General features: G+C 41.7%; 2 protein-coding genes across 8 annotated transcripts in view; one reads left to right on the forward strand and one right to left on the reverse strand.

Moving 5' to 3' along the window:
- LOC135522654 (WD repeat-containing protein 37-like) overlaps positions 1 to 16,205 on the reverse strand; it is a 34,371-nt gene extending 18,166 nt beyond the window's left edge. Inside the window, exons 1-10 of one of the 4 annotated variants that reach the window (XM_064949119.1) lie at positions 16,119 to 16,205; positions 14,958 to 15,092; positions 14,193 to 14,380; positions 9,738 to 9,834; positions 9,072 to 9,167; positions 8,611 to 8,675; positions 7,362 to 7,497; positions 6,979 to 7,095; positions 6,485 to 6,561; positions 915 to 1,152 (exon numbers count right to left, since the gene is read on the reverse strand). In XM_064949119.1, coding sequence (XP_064805191.1) covers positions 915 to 1,152; positions 6,485 to 6,561; positions 6,979 to 7,095; positions 7,362 to 7,497; positions 8,611 to 8,675; positions 9,072 to 9,167; positions 9,738 to 9,834; positions 14,193 to 14,339 — 973 coding nt within the window. In that variant the 5' untranslated portion in view covers positions 14,340 to 14,380; positions 14,958 to 15,092; positions 16,119 to 16,205. Of the gene's footprint in view, positions 1 to 914; positions 1,153 to 6,484; positions 6,562 to 6,978; positions 7,096 to 7,361; positions 7,498 to 8,610; positions 8,676 to 9,071; positions 9,168 to 9,737; positions 9,835 to 14,192; positions 14,381 to 14,957; positions 15,093 to 15,650; positions 15,923 to 16,118 lie in introns of those variants that run through there. The other 3 variants (XM_064949118.1, XM_064949121.1, XM_064949120.1) reach the window with 3 other exon arrangements.
- idi1 (isopentenyl-diphosphate delta isomerase 1) lies at positions 16,060 to 19,195 on the forward strand. 4 transcript variants are annotated; one of them, XM_064949124.1, is made up of 5 exons: positions 16,060 to 16,152; positions 16,818 to 16,996; positions 17,479 to 17,571; positions 17,690 to 17,820; positions 18,071 to 19,195. In XM_064949124.1, the coding sequence occupies exons 1-5, from the start codon at positions 16,121 to 16,123 to the stop codon at positions 18,386 to 18,388; spliced, it is 753 nt and encodes a 250-aa protein (XP_064805196.1). In that variant the 5' UTR covers positions 16,060 to 16,120; the 3' UTR covers positions 18,389 to 19,195. The 4 variants fall into 4 exon arrangements, with proteins under 4 accessions (XP_064805196.1, XP_064805197.1, XP_064805194.1 ...); XM_064949125.1 differs by having other exon boundaries at positions 16,066 to 16,152; positions 16,821 to 16,996; XM_064949122.1 differs by lacking the exon at positions 16,060 to 16,152 and adding an exon at positions 16,323 to 16,495.
- The last annotated feature ends 238 nt before the right edge of the window (positions 19,196 to 19,433 follow it).

Raw genomic sequence — 19,433 nt, forward strand, 5'->3', positions numbered from 1 at the left:
TGGTTACCAATGTAATTAGAGTAGTAAATTGAAATGTTTTGTCATACCAGTGGTATACTGTCTGATACCACAACTGTCAGGGCTCGAAACACCCAGTTTATAACTGCAGTTAGAGTGCAGTATGAAACTACTGCGTCCAAAATAATACCTTTTTTTACTGTAGCAATTTTGCAGTTGAACTGCAGTACACTGCAGTTCTTATGCTATTACTGTGACCAAAACACCACAGTCGACTGCAGTTACTGCAGTTTCAAAACTGCAATATTTTTTTATTAGGGAAACACGAGTGAAATGCTCGCACTGTGGAGCCCTGACCACCCTCCAACGTGGTTGGTGAAGTATACATTTGACCCGCCAACGCCAAAATATACCCACATCCGCAGGTGTTCATTTTAGGCACTGGTTGCTATTGAATAATCTCCCATATTAAATAGAGGTAAAAGGGCAGACTTGACTCAGTAGATTTTATAGTGGTTTTCCTTTTTGTATATATTTATTTTTGTCCCCATCTGAACATGACCTCTCGTCCAAGTGGATCGTTAAGACAGAGCTTCTCCTGAACTTGGCAAGTTGTTCTCTCCTGGGCACATAGCACTGTCCTCAAACACCGATTTCTCACATAAATGTACCCATTCATTCAGGTTACAGACCATGTAACTAGGCCTAGGACTCTAGACTTCGGAAGTGCAACAATATTGGCAGGCTAGTTTATTGGATTTCGTAAACAACAGCCAGGGGCTCGCTCGGGCACAGGTTTGAATGTATTTTTTTACATTGTAGCATTGCCCAACATAGAATGCAGAGGGGAGAGGAGATTGCAATGAAGAGAACCATTGATAATACATATGCAGATGGACTATACTTAGATTCCACTACACTCCTATAGGCGGGATGTGTCCGTCCTCTGTGCCTACCTGTCAGTGTGTGGACCAGCTCTGAGGTCTCCACCTCATATAGGTTGGCAGCCCGGTCCCAGGAAGCAGTGACCACCTGCTTGCCCCCTACCAGCCAGTCTGCAGCGATGACCACCCCTTGGTGGCTCTTCAAGGTGGTGGTGGCCACGCGGATGGTGGGGACCTCACTGCATGGACCCTCCCCGTCCCCGTCACCATCCTCCCTGTCTGAGAAGTCCAGCTCGTCGTCACACAGTGCCTAGGGCAGCGGGGGAACAGAGTTTCTTTACAGGGCCGTTATCTTAAAATGTATCTCCTCCTATTTAGGAATAACTATGAGTGAGTTAGTGGTATGTGAGAGAGAGGACAGTGTATGAGTAAATGTACACATGAGAGAAAGGTCCTTATCTTCTGGGGGGCAGTATTGAGTAGCTTGGATGAATAAGGGGCCTAAAGTAAACGGCCTGCTCCTCAGTCTCAGTTGCTAATATATGCATATTATTAGTAGTATTAGATAGAAAACAATCTAAAGTTTCTAAAACTGTTTGAATGATGTCTGTGAGTATAACAGAACTCTTATGGCAGGCAAAATCCTGAGTTGAAATCAAAACAGGAAGTGAGAAATCTGAGCTTTGTATGTATTAGTCCCCAATCAAATCCCCTTGAGATATTAATAACCTCTTGAAACTCTGGGGGCGGTATTTCATTATTGGATAAAAAAATGTTCCCGTTTTAAGCGCGATATTTTGTCACAAAAAGATGCTCGACAATGCATATAATTGACAGCTTTGGAAAGAAAACACTGACGTTTCCAAAACTGCAATGATATCGTCTGTGAGTGCCACAGAACTGATGCTACAGGCGAAACCAAGATGAAATTTCAAACAGGAAGTGCCCCAGATTTTGAAGGTGCTGTGTTTCAATGACTCCTTATATGGCTGTGAATGGGCCACAAATGAGCCTACACTTTCCGTCGTTTCCCCAAGGTGTCTGCAGCATTGTGACGTATTTGTAGGCATATCATTGGAAGATTGACCATAAGACACTACATTTATCAGGTGGTCGCTTGGTGTCCTCCGTCGCAACTATTGCGTAATCTCCAGCTCCAGTATTTTTCCGTTTGCTACAGAGGAGAAACCCAACTGCCACGAATGATTTATCATCGAATAGATATGTGAAAAACACCTTGAGGATTGATTCTAAACAACGTTTGCCATGTTTCTGTTGATATTATGGAGTTAATTTGGAAAAAAGTTTGGCGTTGTAATGACTGAATTTTCAGGTTTTTTTCTTAGCCAAACGTGATGAACAAAACGGAGCGATTTCTCCTCCACAAATAATCTTTTTGGGAAAATATTTACATTTGCTATCTAACTGAGAGTCACCTCATTGAAAACATCCGAAGTTCTTCAAAGGTAAATTATTTTATTTGAATGCTTTTCTTGTTTTTGTGAAAATGTTGCCTGCTGAATGCTAGGCTTAATGCTATGCTAGCTATCAATACTCTTACACAATTGCTTGTGTATCTATGGTTGAAAAGCATATTTTGAAAATCTGAGATGACAGTGTTGTTAACAAAAGGCTAAGCTTGTGAGTGAATATATTTCTTTCATTTAATTTGCGATTTTCATGAATAGTTAAAGTTGCGTTATGGTAATGAGCTTGAGGCTAAGATTACGCTCCCGGATACGGGACTGCTCGTCGCAAGAAGTTGATGTTGCACTGCCTTGGGGTTCCAGTAGATTTTCTGATTTTCCATTTTCTGATCACGCTTATTCCTCATGGTACCCACTTGCGTTCCATTGCCCATGAAGACAAGAAGGAATATTCCGGTTGGAACTTTATTGAAGTTATATGTTAAAAACATGATTGATTCTGTACTTAGCTTGAAATGTTTCTTCGACCTGTAATATAACTTTTTAAAGTTTTTGTCCAATGTAACGCTGACCAGAATGAGCGTTTGGATATGTATACCAAACGCGCTAACAAAATAAGGTATTTGGACATAAATAACCTATATTTTCAAACAAAACAAACATTTATTGTGGACCTGGGATTCCTGGAGTGCTTTCTGATGTAGATCATCAAAGGTAAGGGAATATTTATCGTGTCATTTCTTGTTTATGTTGACGCCATCGTTGCGGCTGTGGGGATTTTTACTTCTGAGCGCCGTCTCAGATTATTGCATGGGTTTCTTTTTCCGTAAAGTTTATTTTAATATAAATCTGACACAGCGGTTGCATTAAGGAGGTATATCTATAATTCCATGTGTATAACTTGTATTATCATCTACATTTATGATGAGTATTTCTGTTGAATTGATGTGGCTATGCAAAATCACGATGTTTTTGGAACTAGTGAATGTAACACGCCAATGTAAACTCCGATTTTTTGATATAAATATGAACTTTATCAAACAAAACATGCATGTATTGTGTAACATGAAGTCCTACGAGTGTCATCTGATGAAGAGTATCAAAGTTTAGTGATGAATTTTCTCTATTTGTGCTTTTTTTTCTCTCTCTTTGGCTGGTAAAATTGGCTGTGTATTTTAGTGAGTTGTTGGTGACCTAACATCATCGTTTGTGGTGCTTTCCCCGTAAATCCTATTTCAAATCAGACACTGTGGTGGGATTAACAACAAGACTACCTTGAAAAAGATATAACATACATGTACAGTGGGGCAAAAAAGTATTTAGTCAGCCACCAATTGTGTCCCACTTAAAAAGATGAGAGGCCTGTAATCTTCATCATAGGTACACTTCAACTATGACAGACAAAATTAGGGGAAGAAAATGCAGAAAATCACATTGTAGGATTTTAATGAATTTATTTGCAAAATATGGAGGAAAATAAGTATTTGGTCACCTAAAAACAAGCAAGATTTCTTGCTCTCACGGACCTGTAACTTCTTCTTTAAGAGGCTCCTCTGTCCTCCACTCGTTACCTGTATTAATGGCACCAGTTTGAACTTGTTACCAGTATAAAAGACACCTATCCACAACCTCAAACAGTCACACTCCAAACTCCACTATGGCCAAGACCAAAGAGCTGTCAAAGGACACCAGAAACAAAATTGTAGACCTGTACCAGGCTGGGAAGACTGAATCTGCAATAGGTAAGCAGCTTGGTTTGAAGAAATCAACTGTGGGAGCAATTATTAGGAAATGGAAGACATACAAGACCACTGATAATCTCCCTTGATCTGGGGCTCCATGCAAGATCTCACCCCGTGGGGTCAAAATGATCACAAGAACGGTGAGCAAAAATCCCAGAACCACACGGGGGGACCTAGTGAATGACCTGCAGAGAGCTGGGACCAAAGTAACAAAGCCTACCATCAGTAACACACTACGCCGCCAGGGACTAAAATCCTGCAGTGCCAGACGTGTCCAGGCCCGTCTGAAGTTTGCTAGAGAGCATTTGGATGATCCAGAAGAAGATTGGGAGAATGTCATATGGTCAGATGAAACCAAAATATAACTTTTTGGTAAAACCTCAACTCTTCGTGTTTGGAGGACAAAGAATGCCGAGTTGCATCCAAAGAACACCATACCTACTGTGAAGCATGGGGGTGGAAACATCATGCTTTGGGGCTGTTTTTCTGCAAAGGGACCAGGACGACTGATCCGTGTAAAGGAAAGAATGAATGGGGCCATGTATCGTGAGATTTTGAGTGAAAACCTCCTTCCATCAGCAAGGACATTGAAGATGAAACGCGGCTGGGTCTTTCAGCATGACAATGATGCCAAACACCCCGCCCGGGCAACGAAGGAGTGGCTTCGTAAGAAGCATTAAGGTCATGGAGTGGCCTAGCCAGTCTCCAGATCTCAACCCCATAGAAAATCGTTGCCGCGCCCTCAGAGCATGTGCAGACCAGCTGGCTGGTGTGTTTACGGACATATTCAATCAATCCCTATCCCAGTCTGCTGTTCCCACATGCTTCAAGAGGGCCACCATTGTTCCTGTTCCCAAGAAAGCTAAGGTAACTGAGCTAAACGACTACCGCCCCGTAGCACTCAATTCCATCATCATGATGTGCTTTGAGAGACTAGTCAAGGATCATATCACCTCCACCCTACCTGACACCCTAGACCCACTCCAATTTGCTTTCCGCCCAAATAGGTCCACAGACGATGCAATCTTAACCAGACTGCACACTGCCCTAACCCATCTGGACAAGAGGAATACCTATGTGAGAATGCTGTTCATCGACTACAGCTCGGCATTTAACACCATAGTACCCTCCAAGCTCGTCGTCAAGCTCGAGACCCTGGGTCTCGACCCCGCCCTGTGAAACTGGGTACTGGACTTCCTGACGGGCCGCCCCCAGGTGGTGAGGGTAGGCAACAACATCTCCACCCCGCTGATCCTCAACACTGGGGCCCCACAAGGGTGCGTTCTGAGCCCTCTCCTGTACTCCCTGTTCACCCACGACTGCGTGGCCACGCACGCTTTCAACTCAATCATCAAGTTTGCGGACGACACAACAGTGGTAGGCTTGATTACCAACAACGACGAGATGGCCTACAGGGAGGAGGTGAGGGCCCTCGGAGTGTGGTGTCAGGAAAATAACCTCACACTCAACGTCAACAAAACTAAGGAGATGATTGTGGACTTCAGGAAACAGCAGAGGGAACACCCCCCTATCCACATCGATGGAACAGTAGTGGAGAGGGTAGTAAGTTTTAAGTTCCTCGGCATACACATCACAGACAAACTGAATTGGTCCACCCAAACAGACAGCATCGTGAAGAAGGCGCAGCAGCGCCTCTTCAACCTCAGGAGGCTGAAGAAATTTGGCTTGTCACCAAAAGCACTCACAAACTTCTACAGATGCACAATCGAGAGCATCCTGTCGGGCTGTATCACCGTCTGGTACGGCAACTGTTCCATCCACACAAGTAGTTTTGGAATTGTTAGTTAGATTACTTGTTGGTTATTACTGCATTGTCGGAACTAGAAGCACAAGCATTTCGCTACACTCGCATTAACATCTGCATGTGACAAATAATATTTGATTTGATAGCCCGTGTTGCCCAGCAACAGCCCCCCAAAAAAATCAGTGCTCTAGAGGAGATCTGCATGGAGGAATGGGCCAAAATACCAGCAACAGTGTGTGAAAACTTTGTGAAGACTTACAGAAAACGTTTGACCTCTGTCATTGCCAAGAAAGGGTATATAACAAAGTATTGAGATAAACTTTTGTTATTGACCAAATACTTATTTTCCACCATAGTTTGCAAATAAATTCATAAAAATCCTACAATGTGATTTTCTTTTCTCTCATTTTGTCTGTCATAGTTGAAGTGTACCTATGATGAAAATTACAGGCCTCTCTCATATTTAAGTGGGAGAACTTGCACAATTGGTGGCTGACTAAATACTTTTTTGCCCCACTGTATGTTTGAGGTATTTTAATTATGAGATTTCTGTTCTTTTGAATATGGCGCCCTGTACTTTCCCTGGTTGTTGTCATATCGCGGGATTGCAGCCATAAGAAGTTATATGAGAGATATGATGAAGGGTGGTGAATGAATCAGTGAGTGAGTGAGTGGGGCTGTGAGTAGAGGACAGGGAATGAGACTCACGCTGATATCTGCTAGAGGCGGGATGACGGGCAGTTGCACCATGTAGCGCCAGATGTGAGCCGTCTGGTCCCCAGACGCTGAGGAAACACGAACACACACACACACACACACAAACATGAATAAACACAGATGGACTGAGAAGTGTCACTTCAGCAAACACACCACCACACACACACAGGCAGTCATCGATCACATCTCGTAGTTCTAACGATGTGCCAACTCACAGCTACCATAGCAAACAAACACAGAGAGAACAGAGATTATGAATGGAACGATGAAACACGTCAAAATGGAGGGAAAGGTAAGTGAACACTCTCTGATGAGAGAGATGTTTCAACACATCTGTACTGGGGTGACGGCACAGTTGAACAATAGTTAAACAACAAGCACAGTTGAACAACAGCTGAACTAACTACAACAGTCATTGATGAATCTACAACACAGGTTAACACCTGCATGTGGTGTTTTTGTGGCATTACCATACGTTAGCATACCTGTCAGGGCCATCTGTTCCGTAGGGTGAAACTTGATGGAGTTGACTGATCCAGCATGGCCAGCATATCTAAGCAGACATTTTCCTGTCTCTATACTCCACAGAGCAGCAGAGTGGTCTGTGGGGAACATTGAAAAAAAAAGTTATATATATATTTATCCAAAGCCTAGTGGCAAAACATTTCCCAGCAAGTTTATATCTAAAAACACCTCCTAGTACTTCATCAGCACAATTCCAGACCACAGTCATTAGACAATGATGTCCACCTCTTCATATGTTAACGTAGCCTAAATGTGTAAGCGTTTCTCTTGTTATTTTTTAAGTTTATCCTTTCAAATGTATACATTTCAATTTCAGGTCCACCTTAGAGGTGACATATCTGACCTGCTGATGCGGTCCCAAGAACCACAGGTGAGTTCCGTGTGACCGCCAGGTCCCAGATGCCATCCCGGTGGCCCACATACTCCCTCAGGATCTGACACACAGCTCTGGACGTGGTGGCTTTGAAACTCGACACTATCTACAGAGAGGAGACACCACAATGTTCTCACTCACTAACCACACATTGGTGCTGGATGAGACGAGTTTCCCCTCACCCGGTAAAAAGGCGCTTTGAGTACCTCACCCGGTAAAAAGGCGCTTTGAGGACCTCACCCGGTAAAAAGGCGCTTTGAGTACCTCACCCGGTAAAAAGGCGCTTTGAGTACCTCACCCGGTAAAAAGGCGCTTTGAGTACCTCACCCGGTAAAAAGGCGCTTTGAGTACCTCACCCGGTAAAAAGGCGCTTTGAGTACCTCACCCGGTAAAAAGGCACTTTGAGTACCTCACCCGGTAAAAAGGCGCTTTGAGTACCTCACCCGGTAAAAAGGCGCTTTGAGTACCTCACCCGGTAAAATGGCGCTTTGAGTACCTCACCCGGTAAAAAGGCGCTTTGAGTACCTCACCCGGTAAAAAGGCTCTGTAAGTCCAATCCATTACTGACACACCGGCTCACTACTACCCTGTGAACAGTAACTGTGCCTTATTCATTATTATTTTGGGGTGGCAGGTAGCCTAGTGATTAGAGCGTTGGTCCAGTAACCGAAAGGTTGCTGGATCGAACCCCTGAGCTGGCAAGGTAAAAATCTGTTGTTTTGCCCCTGAACAAGGCAGTTTAACCCGTTCCCCGGTAGGCCGTCATTGTAAAAATAATTTGTTCTTAACTGACTTGCCTAGTTAAATAAAGGTTACATTCAGACTCAAAAGCACCATTATTGAACAACCAGTACACAAGAAGAATGTAGCATATGGTCAAAAGCAGAGAAAGATCATTGGAAATAGTTTTTGGGTTACAAATACTGAGTTTGACATAAACATAAAAGTACAACACTTAACTGTGGAGTTAAATATTGAAACAAGGAAAGGCTTTCAGTCAATACAGATCTGTTCAGTCGTTCAATAAACATTTGCGGGAAAGGAAGTATTCATCTGAACCACAACTTAGTTACAAAAGGGCTTTTGATAGCAGTAAATCATTACACAAGCTCTAATGATCTGAAACAGCTAGAATGTTTACATAGAAGCTTACTTTTACTTCCTCATAATCAACAATGAATGAGCACCAGTGTGTAGCACAGTGTGTAATCAAACATACCTTGCTCGTGGAGGCTTTGTATGTGGTCATCAGTTTCTGAGAGAGCTGGCTGGTACTGTGACTGGCTGTGTACGCACACGAAGATGAACACATGGTTTGATTGTTAGAGAAACAGGTTGGATTTCATTCTCAGAGAGGAAGGAATAAAACACCCCTAGACTATAAAAAAACAAAATAAAAAAAACAATCTATTCGTCACAATCTTGGCTTTACTGCTGTCAGCCCACGTAGTAATACTGTGATGTGATTCAGACTATATGCAAAGATAACAAAACTGTACTTTGTTCATTTGAATGGTTTAACACTAGTGTAGCACTTACATTTACTACAAGAAAAGCCAGTGAAAAGAAACTAGCATATCAATTCATCAATTAACAATATCTAAGCCTATATACCAAATGCAATACAACTTTATTATTCCTCAAGCGAAGACTAAATACTATACTTCAGGTTAACTGTACCTTTCGCTTTCAGAGCTCCTTTGCTCAGCTCTCCTCCATCGATGGTTTGTCCTTCGGATACTAGGCGCTCGTTGAGTGTATCAATTTCCCGGCGCACTGCAGATTTAGCGCACACACACGGTTATCGGACAGACAGAAATGACAGACAGCCACTACAAAACCACAAGGAAGTCAATCAGCTTCCTCAAGATCAGTATTTCACCCCCACAAACATAAAACAAACCGGTGGATGAGCAGTAGACGACTGTGGCAACCAATCAGTCCCCGAGCTGGCAAGGTAAAAATCTGTTGTTCTGCCCCTGAACAAGGCAGTTTAACCCAATGTTCCCCGGTAGGCCGTCATTGTAAAAAGTTATTTGTTCTTAACTGACTTGCTTAGTTAAATAAAGGTTACATTCAGACTCAAAAGCACCATTATTGAACAACTAGTACACAAGAAGAATGTAGCATATGGTCAAAAGTAGAGAAAGAACATTGGAAATAGTGTTTGGGTTACAAATAGTGAGTTTGACATAAACATAAAGGGGGCAGGCGTTCCTTCCTACAACACCTCCATAACATTATCCATTGATCAGTTACTATCTGTATGTAAATAGGCAAATCAATAATCATCCATTTTTTGCATTACATTAAATACACATGACACGCCCTCTTGTTATCACTTACATTCTAAGTTTTCGATGTAGAGATTCTCAAACTCCCGCTCTATCTGGCCAAACAGGTCTAGTAGATTGCTCCGCAAGGATAGGGGCAACTTGGAGTCCTGCAAACAAACAAGAACTGTTAACTTCAACGTCATAAAATAAACAGCAGTTCCGTATCCATTGGATGGAAAAAGGGAAGCAGTTTCATTAAACAACTTCACATTCTGACAGGCGAATATCTATCCAGACATGACAAGCCATTGTTTTCTGTAACTGATGCAAAATAGACACAATTTTTGCACTGACTGAAACTATAGTAAGTAAATTCACTAACTTACACAGATGTCACTACCGTAAAACCAAGTTACAGACAGTAGTCCATCACAAGAACACAGCCATAAATGTCTCATTACAAAACGATATTGAACTACCTTTTGTTCTGACTTACCAGTATCTCCTTTCTCTACAACTGACAGTTCTCAGTGAACAGTTTGCATGTACGCAGATTAAAACTATGCAAAGAAAAGTAGGCCACCATGAAAAGTCATACGGTTTTGACAGCTACTGAAACTGCTGCTATCCATATAGTTGAAGTCGGAAGTTTACATACACTTAGGTTAGAGTCATTAAAACTCGTTTTTCAAACACTCCACAAATTTCTTGGAAACAAACTATAGTTTTCGCAGGTCGGTTAGGACATCTACTTTGTGCATGACACAAGTCACATTTTTCCAACAATTGTTTACAGACAGATTACTTCACTTATCATTTACAGAATCACAATCCCAGTGGGTCAGAAGTTTACATACACTATGTTGACTGTGCCTTTGAACAGCCTGGAAAATTCCAGAAAATGATGTCATGGCGTTAGAAGCTTCTGATAGGCTAATTGACATCATTTGAGTCAATTGGAGGTGTACCTGTGGATGTATTTCAAGGCCTACCTTCAAACTCAGTGCCTCTTTGCTTGACATCATGGGAAAAACAAAAGAAATCAGCCAAGACCTCAAAAAAAAGAAATTGTACACCACAAGTCTGGTTCATCCTTGGGAGCAATTTCCAAATGCCTGAAGGTACTACGTTCATCTGTACAAACAATAGTACGCAAGTATAAACACCATGGGACCATGCAGCCGTCATACCGCTCAGGAAGGAGGCGCATTCTGTCTCCTAGAGATGAACGTACTTTGGTGCGAAAAGTGCAAATCAATCACAGAACAACAGTAAAGGACCTTGTGAAGATGCTGGAGGAAAAATATACAAAAGTATCTATATCCACAGTAAAGTGAGTCCTATATCGACATAACCTGAAAGGCCACTCAGCAAGGAAGAAGCCACTGCCACAAAACTGCCATAAAAAAGTCAGACTACGGTTTGCAACTGCACATGGGGACAAAGATGGTACTTTTTGGAGAAATGTCCTCTGGTCTGATGAAGCAAAAATAGAACTGTTTGGCCATAAAGACCATCGTTATGCTTGGAGGAAAAAGGGGGAGGCTTTCAAGCTGAAGAACACCCTCCCAACTGTGAAGCATGGGGGTGACAGCATCATGTTGTGGGGGTGCTTTGCTGCAGGGGGGACTGGTGCACTTCACAAAATGGATGGCATCATGAGGCAGGAAAATTATGCGAATATATTGAAGCAACATCTCAAGACATCAGTCAGGAAGTTAAAGCTTGGTCACAAATGGGTCTTCCAAATGGACAATAACCCCAAGCATACTTCCAAAGTTGTGGCAAAATGGCTTAAGTACAACAAAGTCAAGGTATTGGAGTGGCCATCACAAAGCAGTGACCTCAATCCGATAGAAAAGTTGTGGGCAGAACTGAAAAAGCGTGTGCGAGCAAGGAGGCCTACAAACCTGACTCGGTTACACCAGCTCTGTCAGGAGGAATGGGCCAAAATTCACCCAACTTATTGTGGGAGGCTACCTGAAATGTTCAATTTAAAGGCAATGCTACCAAATACTAATTGAGTGTATGTAAACTTCTGACCCACTGGGAATGTGAAGAAAGAAAGAAAAGCTGAAATAAATCATTCTCTCTACTATTATTCTGACATTTCACATTCTTAAAATAAAGTGGTGATACTAACTGACCGAAGACAGGGAATTTTTACTACCCTGTTAAATGTCAAGAATTGTGAAAACTGAGTTTAAATGTATTTGGCTAAGGTCTATGTAAACTTCCGACTTCAACTGTAGCTTAGTCACTAAACTGTAATATGACATGAGGAAACCAAATAGCCTATATCTCAGTTCTTTAAATTGACACACACCCAACACGTTCAAGACCACAAGAGTGAGTGAGAATGAGGTTAACCACTCTCTCGCCATTCAGTCAATGGCACATGTAAACACCCTATGTATACATTTTTTTTAAAGGCAATTTGCAGAAAACAGCCAGCCCCTTGAGTCTTTCAAAGCTGCTCAATCATGTGCATAAAGATCTCCTTGGTTAGCGAGTGAAAGGAGGGCCTAACCTCTAGTGTAGTAGTAGATTCGGCCAAGATGGCACCGACCGAGAGGGCAGCCTCGCTTTCTAGTTCTTAGAAAACTTTGCAGTATTTTGTTTTTCCATGTAATATTTCTTACAATGTTAGCCCAGAAGATGTTATGTGCTATTACATACAGCCGGGAAGAACTATTAGATATCAGAGTGGCGGTAACTCAGCACTATGCCGCTCTGACACTGCTTGTCCAAATATTCCTTTACTTAGATTTGTGTTTATTGGATATATGTTGTGAACTTGTTAGATATTACTTGTTAGATATTGCTGCACTGTCGGAACTAGAAGCACAAGCATTTACATCTGCTAAACACGTGTATGTGACCTAAATATTTTGATTTGATTTGATACAGTGGCTGGCGGATGGATACGGTCAACAATGAGCAAACAGGTACTGGAGATGGAGAGCCTTGATGAAAAGAATACTCATACCTGCACAAGCGGACGGTATTAAAACTTGATGAGACAACAGCAGCTTGTGGTACTGTTACTGTATGCTCAGAGCAAATAGAATGGATAGACAGGCCAATGACAGGCTATAGAGGGACTGTCGAGAGAACCGATGCCAGTCACCTGAAAACAACGTCACCCCAGTATACTTAGGTCTAGGTTATGCTTATTCGGCATGACAACTCACACTTGAGGCTAGCCTACACCATTTAGTAACAACGCCCAAAACATTGAGGGGACAAATTCTAACGTAATTTCTGTACTGTACTGCTGTCAACTTCCTTTTTATTGGTATAATGATAAGATGGTCTTGATCAAACAGTATGCCTAGGATTTATTATCTCACTGACTGAGGTAGCAAACACTGTGTCTGCATCAGGGATGGTGCCTGACTGTCTGTCTCATCAAAAAGATCGTAGTCTTGCTGTTAGAGACAAATCAACTGTATTTGAATTCCAAATAGACCTTACATGTGAGACACTATCTGATTGATTGTGGAGGTATGGTTAATCACTAACTTATTTGACTTAAATATTAAGCCAGGAATTGTAAAAAGAGATAATTCACTTATTTAATGTATTGAGTCAATAATTGAACATTCATGTATTTTCAGCAACTCTGGCACTTAAGTAGACAATGTCTTGATCCTCTTCTCTGAAGGAGGATTTTTAATAGGCTACTACCATGGCTAACAGCACACACATTTGATTAACTAACCTACACACACACTGTGTACACACTTGACTAACTACACACGTTTCCGTTTCAAAATAAAAAAAACTAGGCTAAATATGCACCTCAGTCCCCAAGAGACCACGAGAAACATGATGTACAGTACCAGTCAAAAGTTTGGACACACATACTCATTCAAGGGATTTTCTTTATTTGTACTATTTTCTAAGCTGTCATCAAAGCAAAGTGTGGCTACTTTGAAGAATCTCAAATATAAAATATATTTGATTTGTTTCACACTTTTTTGGTTACTACATGATTCCATATGTGTTATTTCATAGTGTTGTCTTCACTATTATTATACAATGTAGAAAATAGTAAAAATAAAGAAAAACCCCAGAATGAGTAGGTGTGTTCAAACTTTTGACTGGTACTGTATGTCTACACTTTCTCTGAGAAAGTACATCTTACTTAAAGCATGTTGCAAAACCAGGTAGAAAGTAAGTCGCAAAAACCGTCAGATACTGTCCTCTCTCCCTGGTAATATTACAGAAACAAACCTCCCACCAACAACAGGTTGACAATTGACAGGCTAATCAACATACAATGATAGGCTATTTTTAATTTTTACTGTAATGGTTTCAATTTCAGTAGTACATCACTACATCTTAACAACTAACATTATAAGCAGATACAAGCCAACTGCTTTTTAAAACGTTCATATGTTTTAGAGAAAGAGAGATAGAGCATGTGTGTGTGCACATGTACGTTTGTGTATTAAGGTACCGTGTCTACTGTGTGTGTGTTTACTGTGTGTGTGTTTACTGCGGTAGTCAGCTCACTCACCTGTCCGTCCAGCATATCTCTCTGCATGCCTGTCACTGTGCGCTGCTCCTGGTCAGTGCTGTTGCTGCGCCGAATGGACAGGCTGTGGGACTTGCGCTTCTGCTTGGTGTGACGGGCGGCGGCACTGCTTCCACTCTCTACAGGCATCCCTCCTCTGTGACGTCCTCCGGTTCACTTCCTACCTGAGGCTGAGCAAACACAACCCATGGTTCAACCCTGGCTGTCAGGTTTCACATTACTGCTCTCTGCTGGCGCCTGGAGAATGGCTGTCCTAAATGGAGCCCTATTCCCTATATAGTGCACTACTTTCAACCATAGGCCCCAATATAGTGCACTACTTTTGACCAGAGTCCTACAGGCCCTGGTCAAAAGTAGTGCACTATAAAAGGAATAGGGTGCCATTTGAGACTAAGCCAGGGGCTTTATTGTTCTGATCATAGCACTGCTGTTTAATAGCCTTCGCCTGTAGTGTAGCTACAGGATAGTAAACATTCACTCTATCTAGGCAAGTTATCAGGACAATGAGAATGAGTCAATTGTCCATATACTAGAGCAGTAGACATTCAATATGATCATGCAAAAGATGTGAGCATTTCAAAAGCCAAAGAAAGCAAGACAACTCCCAAATGGCATTTTATTCCCTAGTATAAAATGCCCTACTTTAGACCAAAACCCTGTGCTCTTGTCAAAAGTAGTGCACTATACAGATATGGAATAGGGTGATATTATGGACACAACCTGGGACATGGAAATAAAGATGCATACCATTAGTGAGAAGCAGCATGACAAGTACATCGTTGCATCCTAAACTGGCAGGTAATGAAGGTGATCACAATGATGTGGGTGGCCAGTAGCCTAGTCTCCACAGTTGATGGAGAAAGCCCTCAAAGACACCACTGGCTGGACAGACAGATGGAAAAACAAGATGTCAATAAACGGGCAAAAGAGTGATCTGGAGAGCAATTTGCTTAAACATCTGACTTCCACACTTGGATTCGAAAGAGACAAGACAGCAATGAGAACACAACAAATGCGAAACAACGTATTTATAGAGATGATGCTGCATCGGTAGTAGGGGTTGTTTGATTTTGAGTTGCTTTACTATTAGCTGTTAGCAATGTGAATTAGTTAGCTATGAGAGAACCAGTCAATTAGCTACCAATGGCATGTAAACTAGCTTGTTAGTACACGCCAACTAGCAGGCTAATAATGTTTACATGCAACCTGTTATAGTCATGCAGACAGGCCTTCAAGCAGTAGCGATGGTTAGCAAGGCTGCTTTATATAAAGGCCATTACTACCGGTACCTAACTAACGTGAGTTGGAGTACATAGACGGAGAACGCAGCTAGCTAGCCTCAATTTCTAACTACGCTACTAAACGTTAGCTAGCTTACTAACTGGCTCTGAAAAGTATTTTTTTTTCCCAACACAGTAGTACTCTAACTAAGCTACTTACTTTATAAAAGGTAACTACGCAAGTGTCTTTTGAAGGTCGTAGAAAAATAAAGGGAGAGAGCACGTATATTTCCAGAAAATTGGCTCTCGGTTTATGATACGAGTCGGCTCATGAATCAAGCGTCATGGGACACAAGCAACGCGAGGCTTTGGTGGACGAGAAAGGCAACCAAGGAATTGTCAAAAAGTTACTTATTTGATTTGACAGTCGTAGAGATATCTCAGATAGTTAGGGGACACAGACAAAGATCTAATCTATTGTGAGTAGCTAAAACGTTGCACCTTAATACGTTTGACTGTTTTAGCTGATGTAGCTTTCATAAAAAAAATAGTAGGAGATGCTGCAAGTGCTGCTATGTCATGTGATAAGGCATACGTTTCCCATCACTAGCCAATACGATTTCCGTTTCCGTAAGAACCAATGATCAACTCAAACGTCAGCGATAAGCAAATTTACAAGGAGGCTTACCAATGTGTGTACTGATAATCGTCGGAAACAGAATGTAAGTAAAACATCATTTCTAGTGCTGAAACTGCATTTATAAGGAGTTGTGCTTTCTTATCAGCGATTGTGTAGACCGTATTCTACGTGGATAGGTCGTTGTCCAAGGTTTAATTCCACTTGAAAGCGGAAGGTGGTTCGATGGCGTGTTGGCGACCCCATCCTATCTGATTGGTGTTCGTTTTTGGTCTGGCGATGGTGCGCGGCTTGTGGGCGGTGCTTCGGGTGGTGTCCAGCGAGGGACGGGCTTTGTTAAAGCCAAATATACCTGTTTCTGGAGGACTAGGCATTCCAATAAATCCTATATTTCACTCCACGTCTGTCTCTTTGAGGAATATATCAAGGTAGGTATTGGCTTTTTACTTACATGTATGCATTTGTTTACTATTTTGCTATTGTTTGCAGCAGCAAACGCATCGTTTCTCGTGTCTGTGTATTGTGCTTCCGTTAAACGTTACATGCGCCTGTTCTATTAATAGCCTACATAGGCATGTATTTAGAGCCTTCTTGCCTCATATTACTGTACTTGAAATAAACTATATCTTCAAATAGTCTCCTGTCCAAATAAAATGTCATATGCACCAATAACCAAGTCATTCCAATGTAGGTCGGGAAACCTATAACCAATATGCGCCCATCCGCTAATCAAATTGTTGTTCTGCTCAGCAGTGAGGTGAGAAAGCTGCGAGGGTCTGCAGTCGGGATGCCTGAAATTAATACAGATAACCTGGACGAGAAGCAGGTCCAGCTGCTTGCAGAGATGTGTATCCTTATTGATGAGAACGACCAGAAGACTGGAGCAGACAGCAAAAAGAACTGCCACCTCAACTCTAATATTGACAAAGGTAGAGTGACAGCCCTATGGTTATGTGTCATTTCTGATTATTGCTGATATATACCCCACGTGTATCTCAAGTTGGTCAACATTGTTGCAACTCACATTGCCTTGGAGTAATTGCCCTAATTTCTGTACTCTCTGTCACCATGGGGACGCATGGCAAATTGCCCCAAAGCGCAATGATCAAGAGCCAGTCCGCCCTTCTCAAAGCTCTATTTGACTATAATAATAATAATGCTGTGTAACTTAAGTTTTATGCCTTGTATGTGAGTTCAATCATTCGCCTTGATCTTAGTCAGTGAAATTCATAATACTTGATTGCACATTGTTTAACTCTAATATTAAAGTGGAGTCAGATATGAAATGTAGATGATTTAACCCACTATAACATTTGCTCTATATACTACACATATGAAAGCTGTGTTGCAAAGCCATGCAGCTCACGGTCATGTTGAATGGTAACTAATCAGATCCTTTCTTCTGCTCCAGGCTTATTGCATCGTGCATTCAGCGTCTTCCTGTTCAACAGTGAAGACAAGCTGCTCTTACAGCAGAGATCTGATGCTAAGATCACTTTTCCAGGTCAGTAAACCTCCCGCTGACTCTTAATCACTGATGTAACTTTTGTGTGCATCCATACCTATGGTTATCAGATCAGTAGTGGAATAATGACTTGTTTCCCTCCCTGTTTTCTGTTCAGGGTGTTATACCAACACATGCTGCAGTCACCCTTTACACACATCCAGTGAGCTGGAGGAGCTAGAAGCCATCGGGGTGAGGAGAGCTGCATCAAGACGACTGGAAGCAGAGCTGGGAATTCCCATGGATCAGGTACAGCTTTCATAGGTTATTCCCAGGTTATTACAATGTACTCACCATTTCATCATGTCATTTCTTAGTAAATATCTAGTAAGTTGTGCACAGTAAATTAAAGTGCAACTGGCTTTATGTTATGAAGTGTATATAGTATTGAGACGGTGTTTGAGACCTTTGAGATATGTATGATGTTGTAAGATGTAGCCACTGTATGTTTGATAATAGTTGCCCTTTCTTCTGATCATGTCCAATGGTTCCCCCTCAGGTTCCACCAGAAGAGATGACCTATTTGACCCGTATCCACTACAAGGCCCAGTCAGACGGTGTGTGGGGGGAACATGAGATCGACTACATCCTCTTCATGCAGAAAGACATAGAGGTGAACCCAGACCCCAACGAGATCAAGACCCACTGTTATGTCACCAAAGAGGAGCTGAAAGAGATGCTGAAGAAGGCCAGGAACAACGAGTTACTGATCACGCCCTGGTTCAGCCTCATCGCAGAGACCTTCTTGTTCCAGTGGTGGGACAACCTGCAGAACCTCAAACAGTTCATGGATCATGACAAAATACACAGGATGTGATTCTGCGTGGGATGTGAATCTTTGGTTACCTCTCAAAATAGCACTCTATTCCCTAGGGGCCCTGGTAAAAAGCAGTACACTACATAGGGAATAAGGTACCATTTGGGATGTAGACAATGTTTGTGTGGGGTTTACATGGAAAGCTGCTATGAGGGATGTAGGGTACTTTAGTCTTACTAGAGTTTGAGAGTTGATACTTTTTTTTAGATTTCTGTCAATTGAATAGAAAGAATGTGGTAGGAATGAAAATCATATGGAATTGACTCTGTTTAAAAAAAGGAATGATTATGAGGCTGTATTAAGATATGATTTTTGTATAGCTTGTTCTGTATAGCATTTTTTTATGCAGTAGCTATATAAGTGCCTGACTGTCACTGAGGCTAAGGTTGTTATGAGCGTTGTTTTTAGCGATCTGGCACTGTTTCCCATTACCCATTGTATAGTAATGTAAATGTATTATATGAATAAGCAGAATTTTTGTTGCGTTTAACTTCAATAAAATATCTAATTAGGAAATCAAATAATTTTACAAGTAATAGAATTGTCCAGTAAATATGTTCTTAAATAGAGCCAGATACCTCTGACAATGCACTTCACAGCATTGAACAGTAGGTGGCAGTAAACACCCACCTTAGTTTCAAAGGCTCATTTAGTGTGGGGGTTTTTCAGGAATGTGTTCAACTGCTGTGCCTCAACCTTTTCATGTTTGGTGTTGAAATTCAACTATGTAAAAATGCCTCCATGCATATGTTCACTACTTTAACATTCAACAATGACAACATTTTAAATGTGCTTTTTTTTTTTGTGCTCCAGGGTGAGAGTCCTTTTTTGAGATTATTTCTTGCATCTGCTATTTTGAATGCCCTGAAAAAAATTGCTTAGCCAAAATCAGGTCACAGGCGGGGTAGTAGGCCCAGATAAATTGAGAGAGGCCTGTTACATACACAGTAGGCAATGACTGTCATAGCCATTGGTCAGTCAGATTGCTGTGCAGCCTTCAGCCTACCTTCTTGCCCCAACTTTATTAGGTAAGAGGGATTCCTGA

Source organism: Oncorhynchus masou, chromosome 30 (assembly GCF_036934945.1).
Source record: "Oncorhynchus masou masou isolate Uvic2021 chromosome 30, UVic_Omas_1.1, whole genome shotgun sequence".
Lineage (NCBI taxonomy): Eukaryota > Metazoa > Chordata > Actinopteri > Salmoniformes > Salmonidae > Oncorhynchus > Oncorhynchus masou.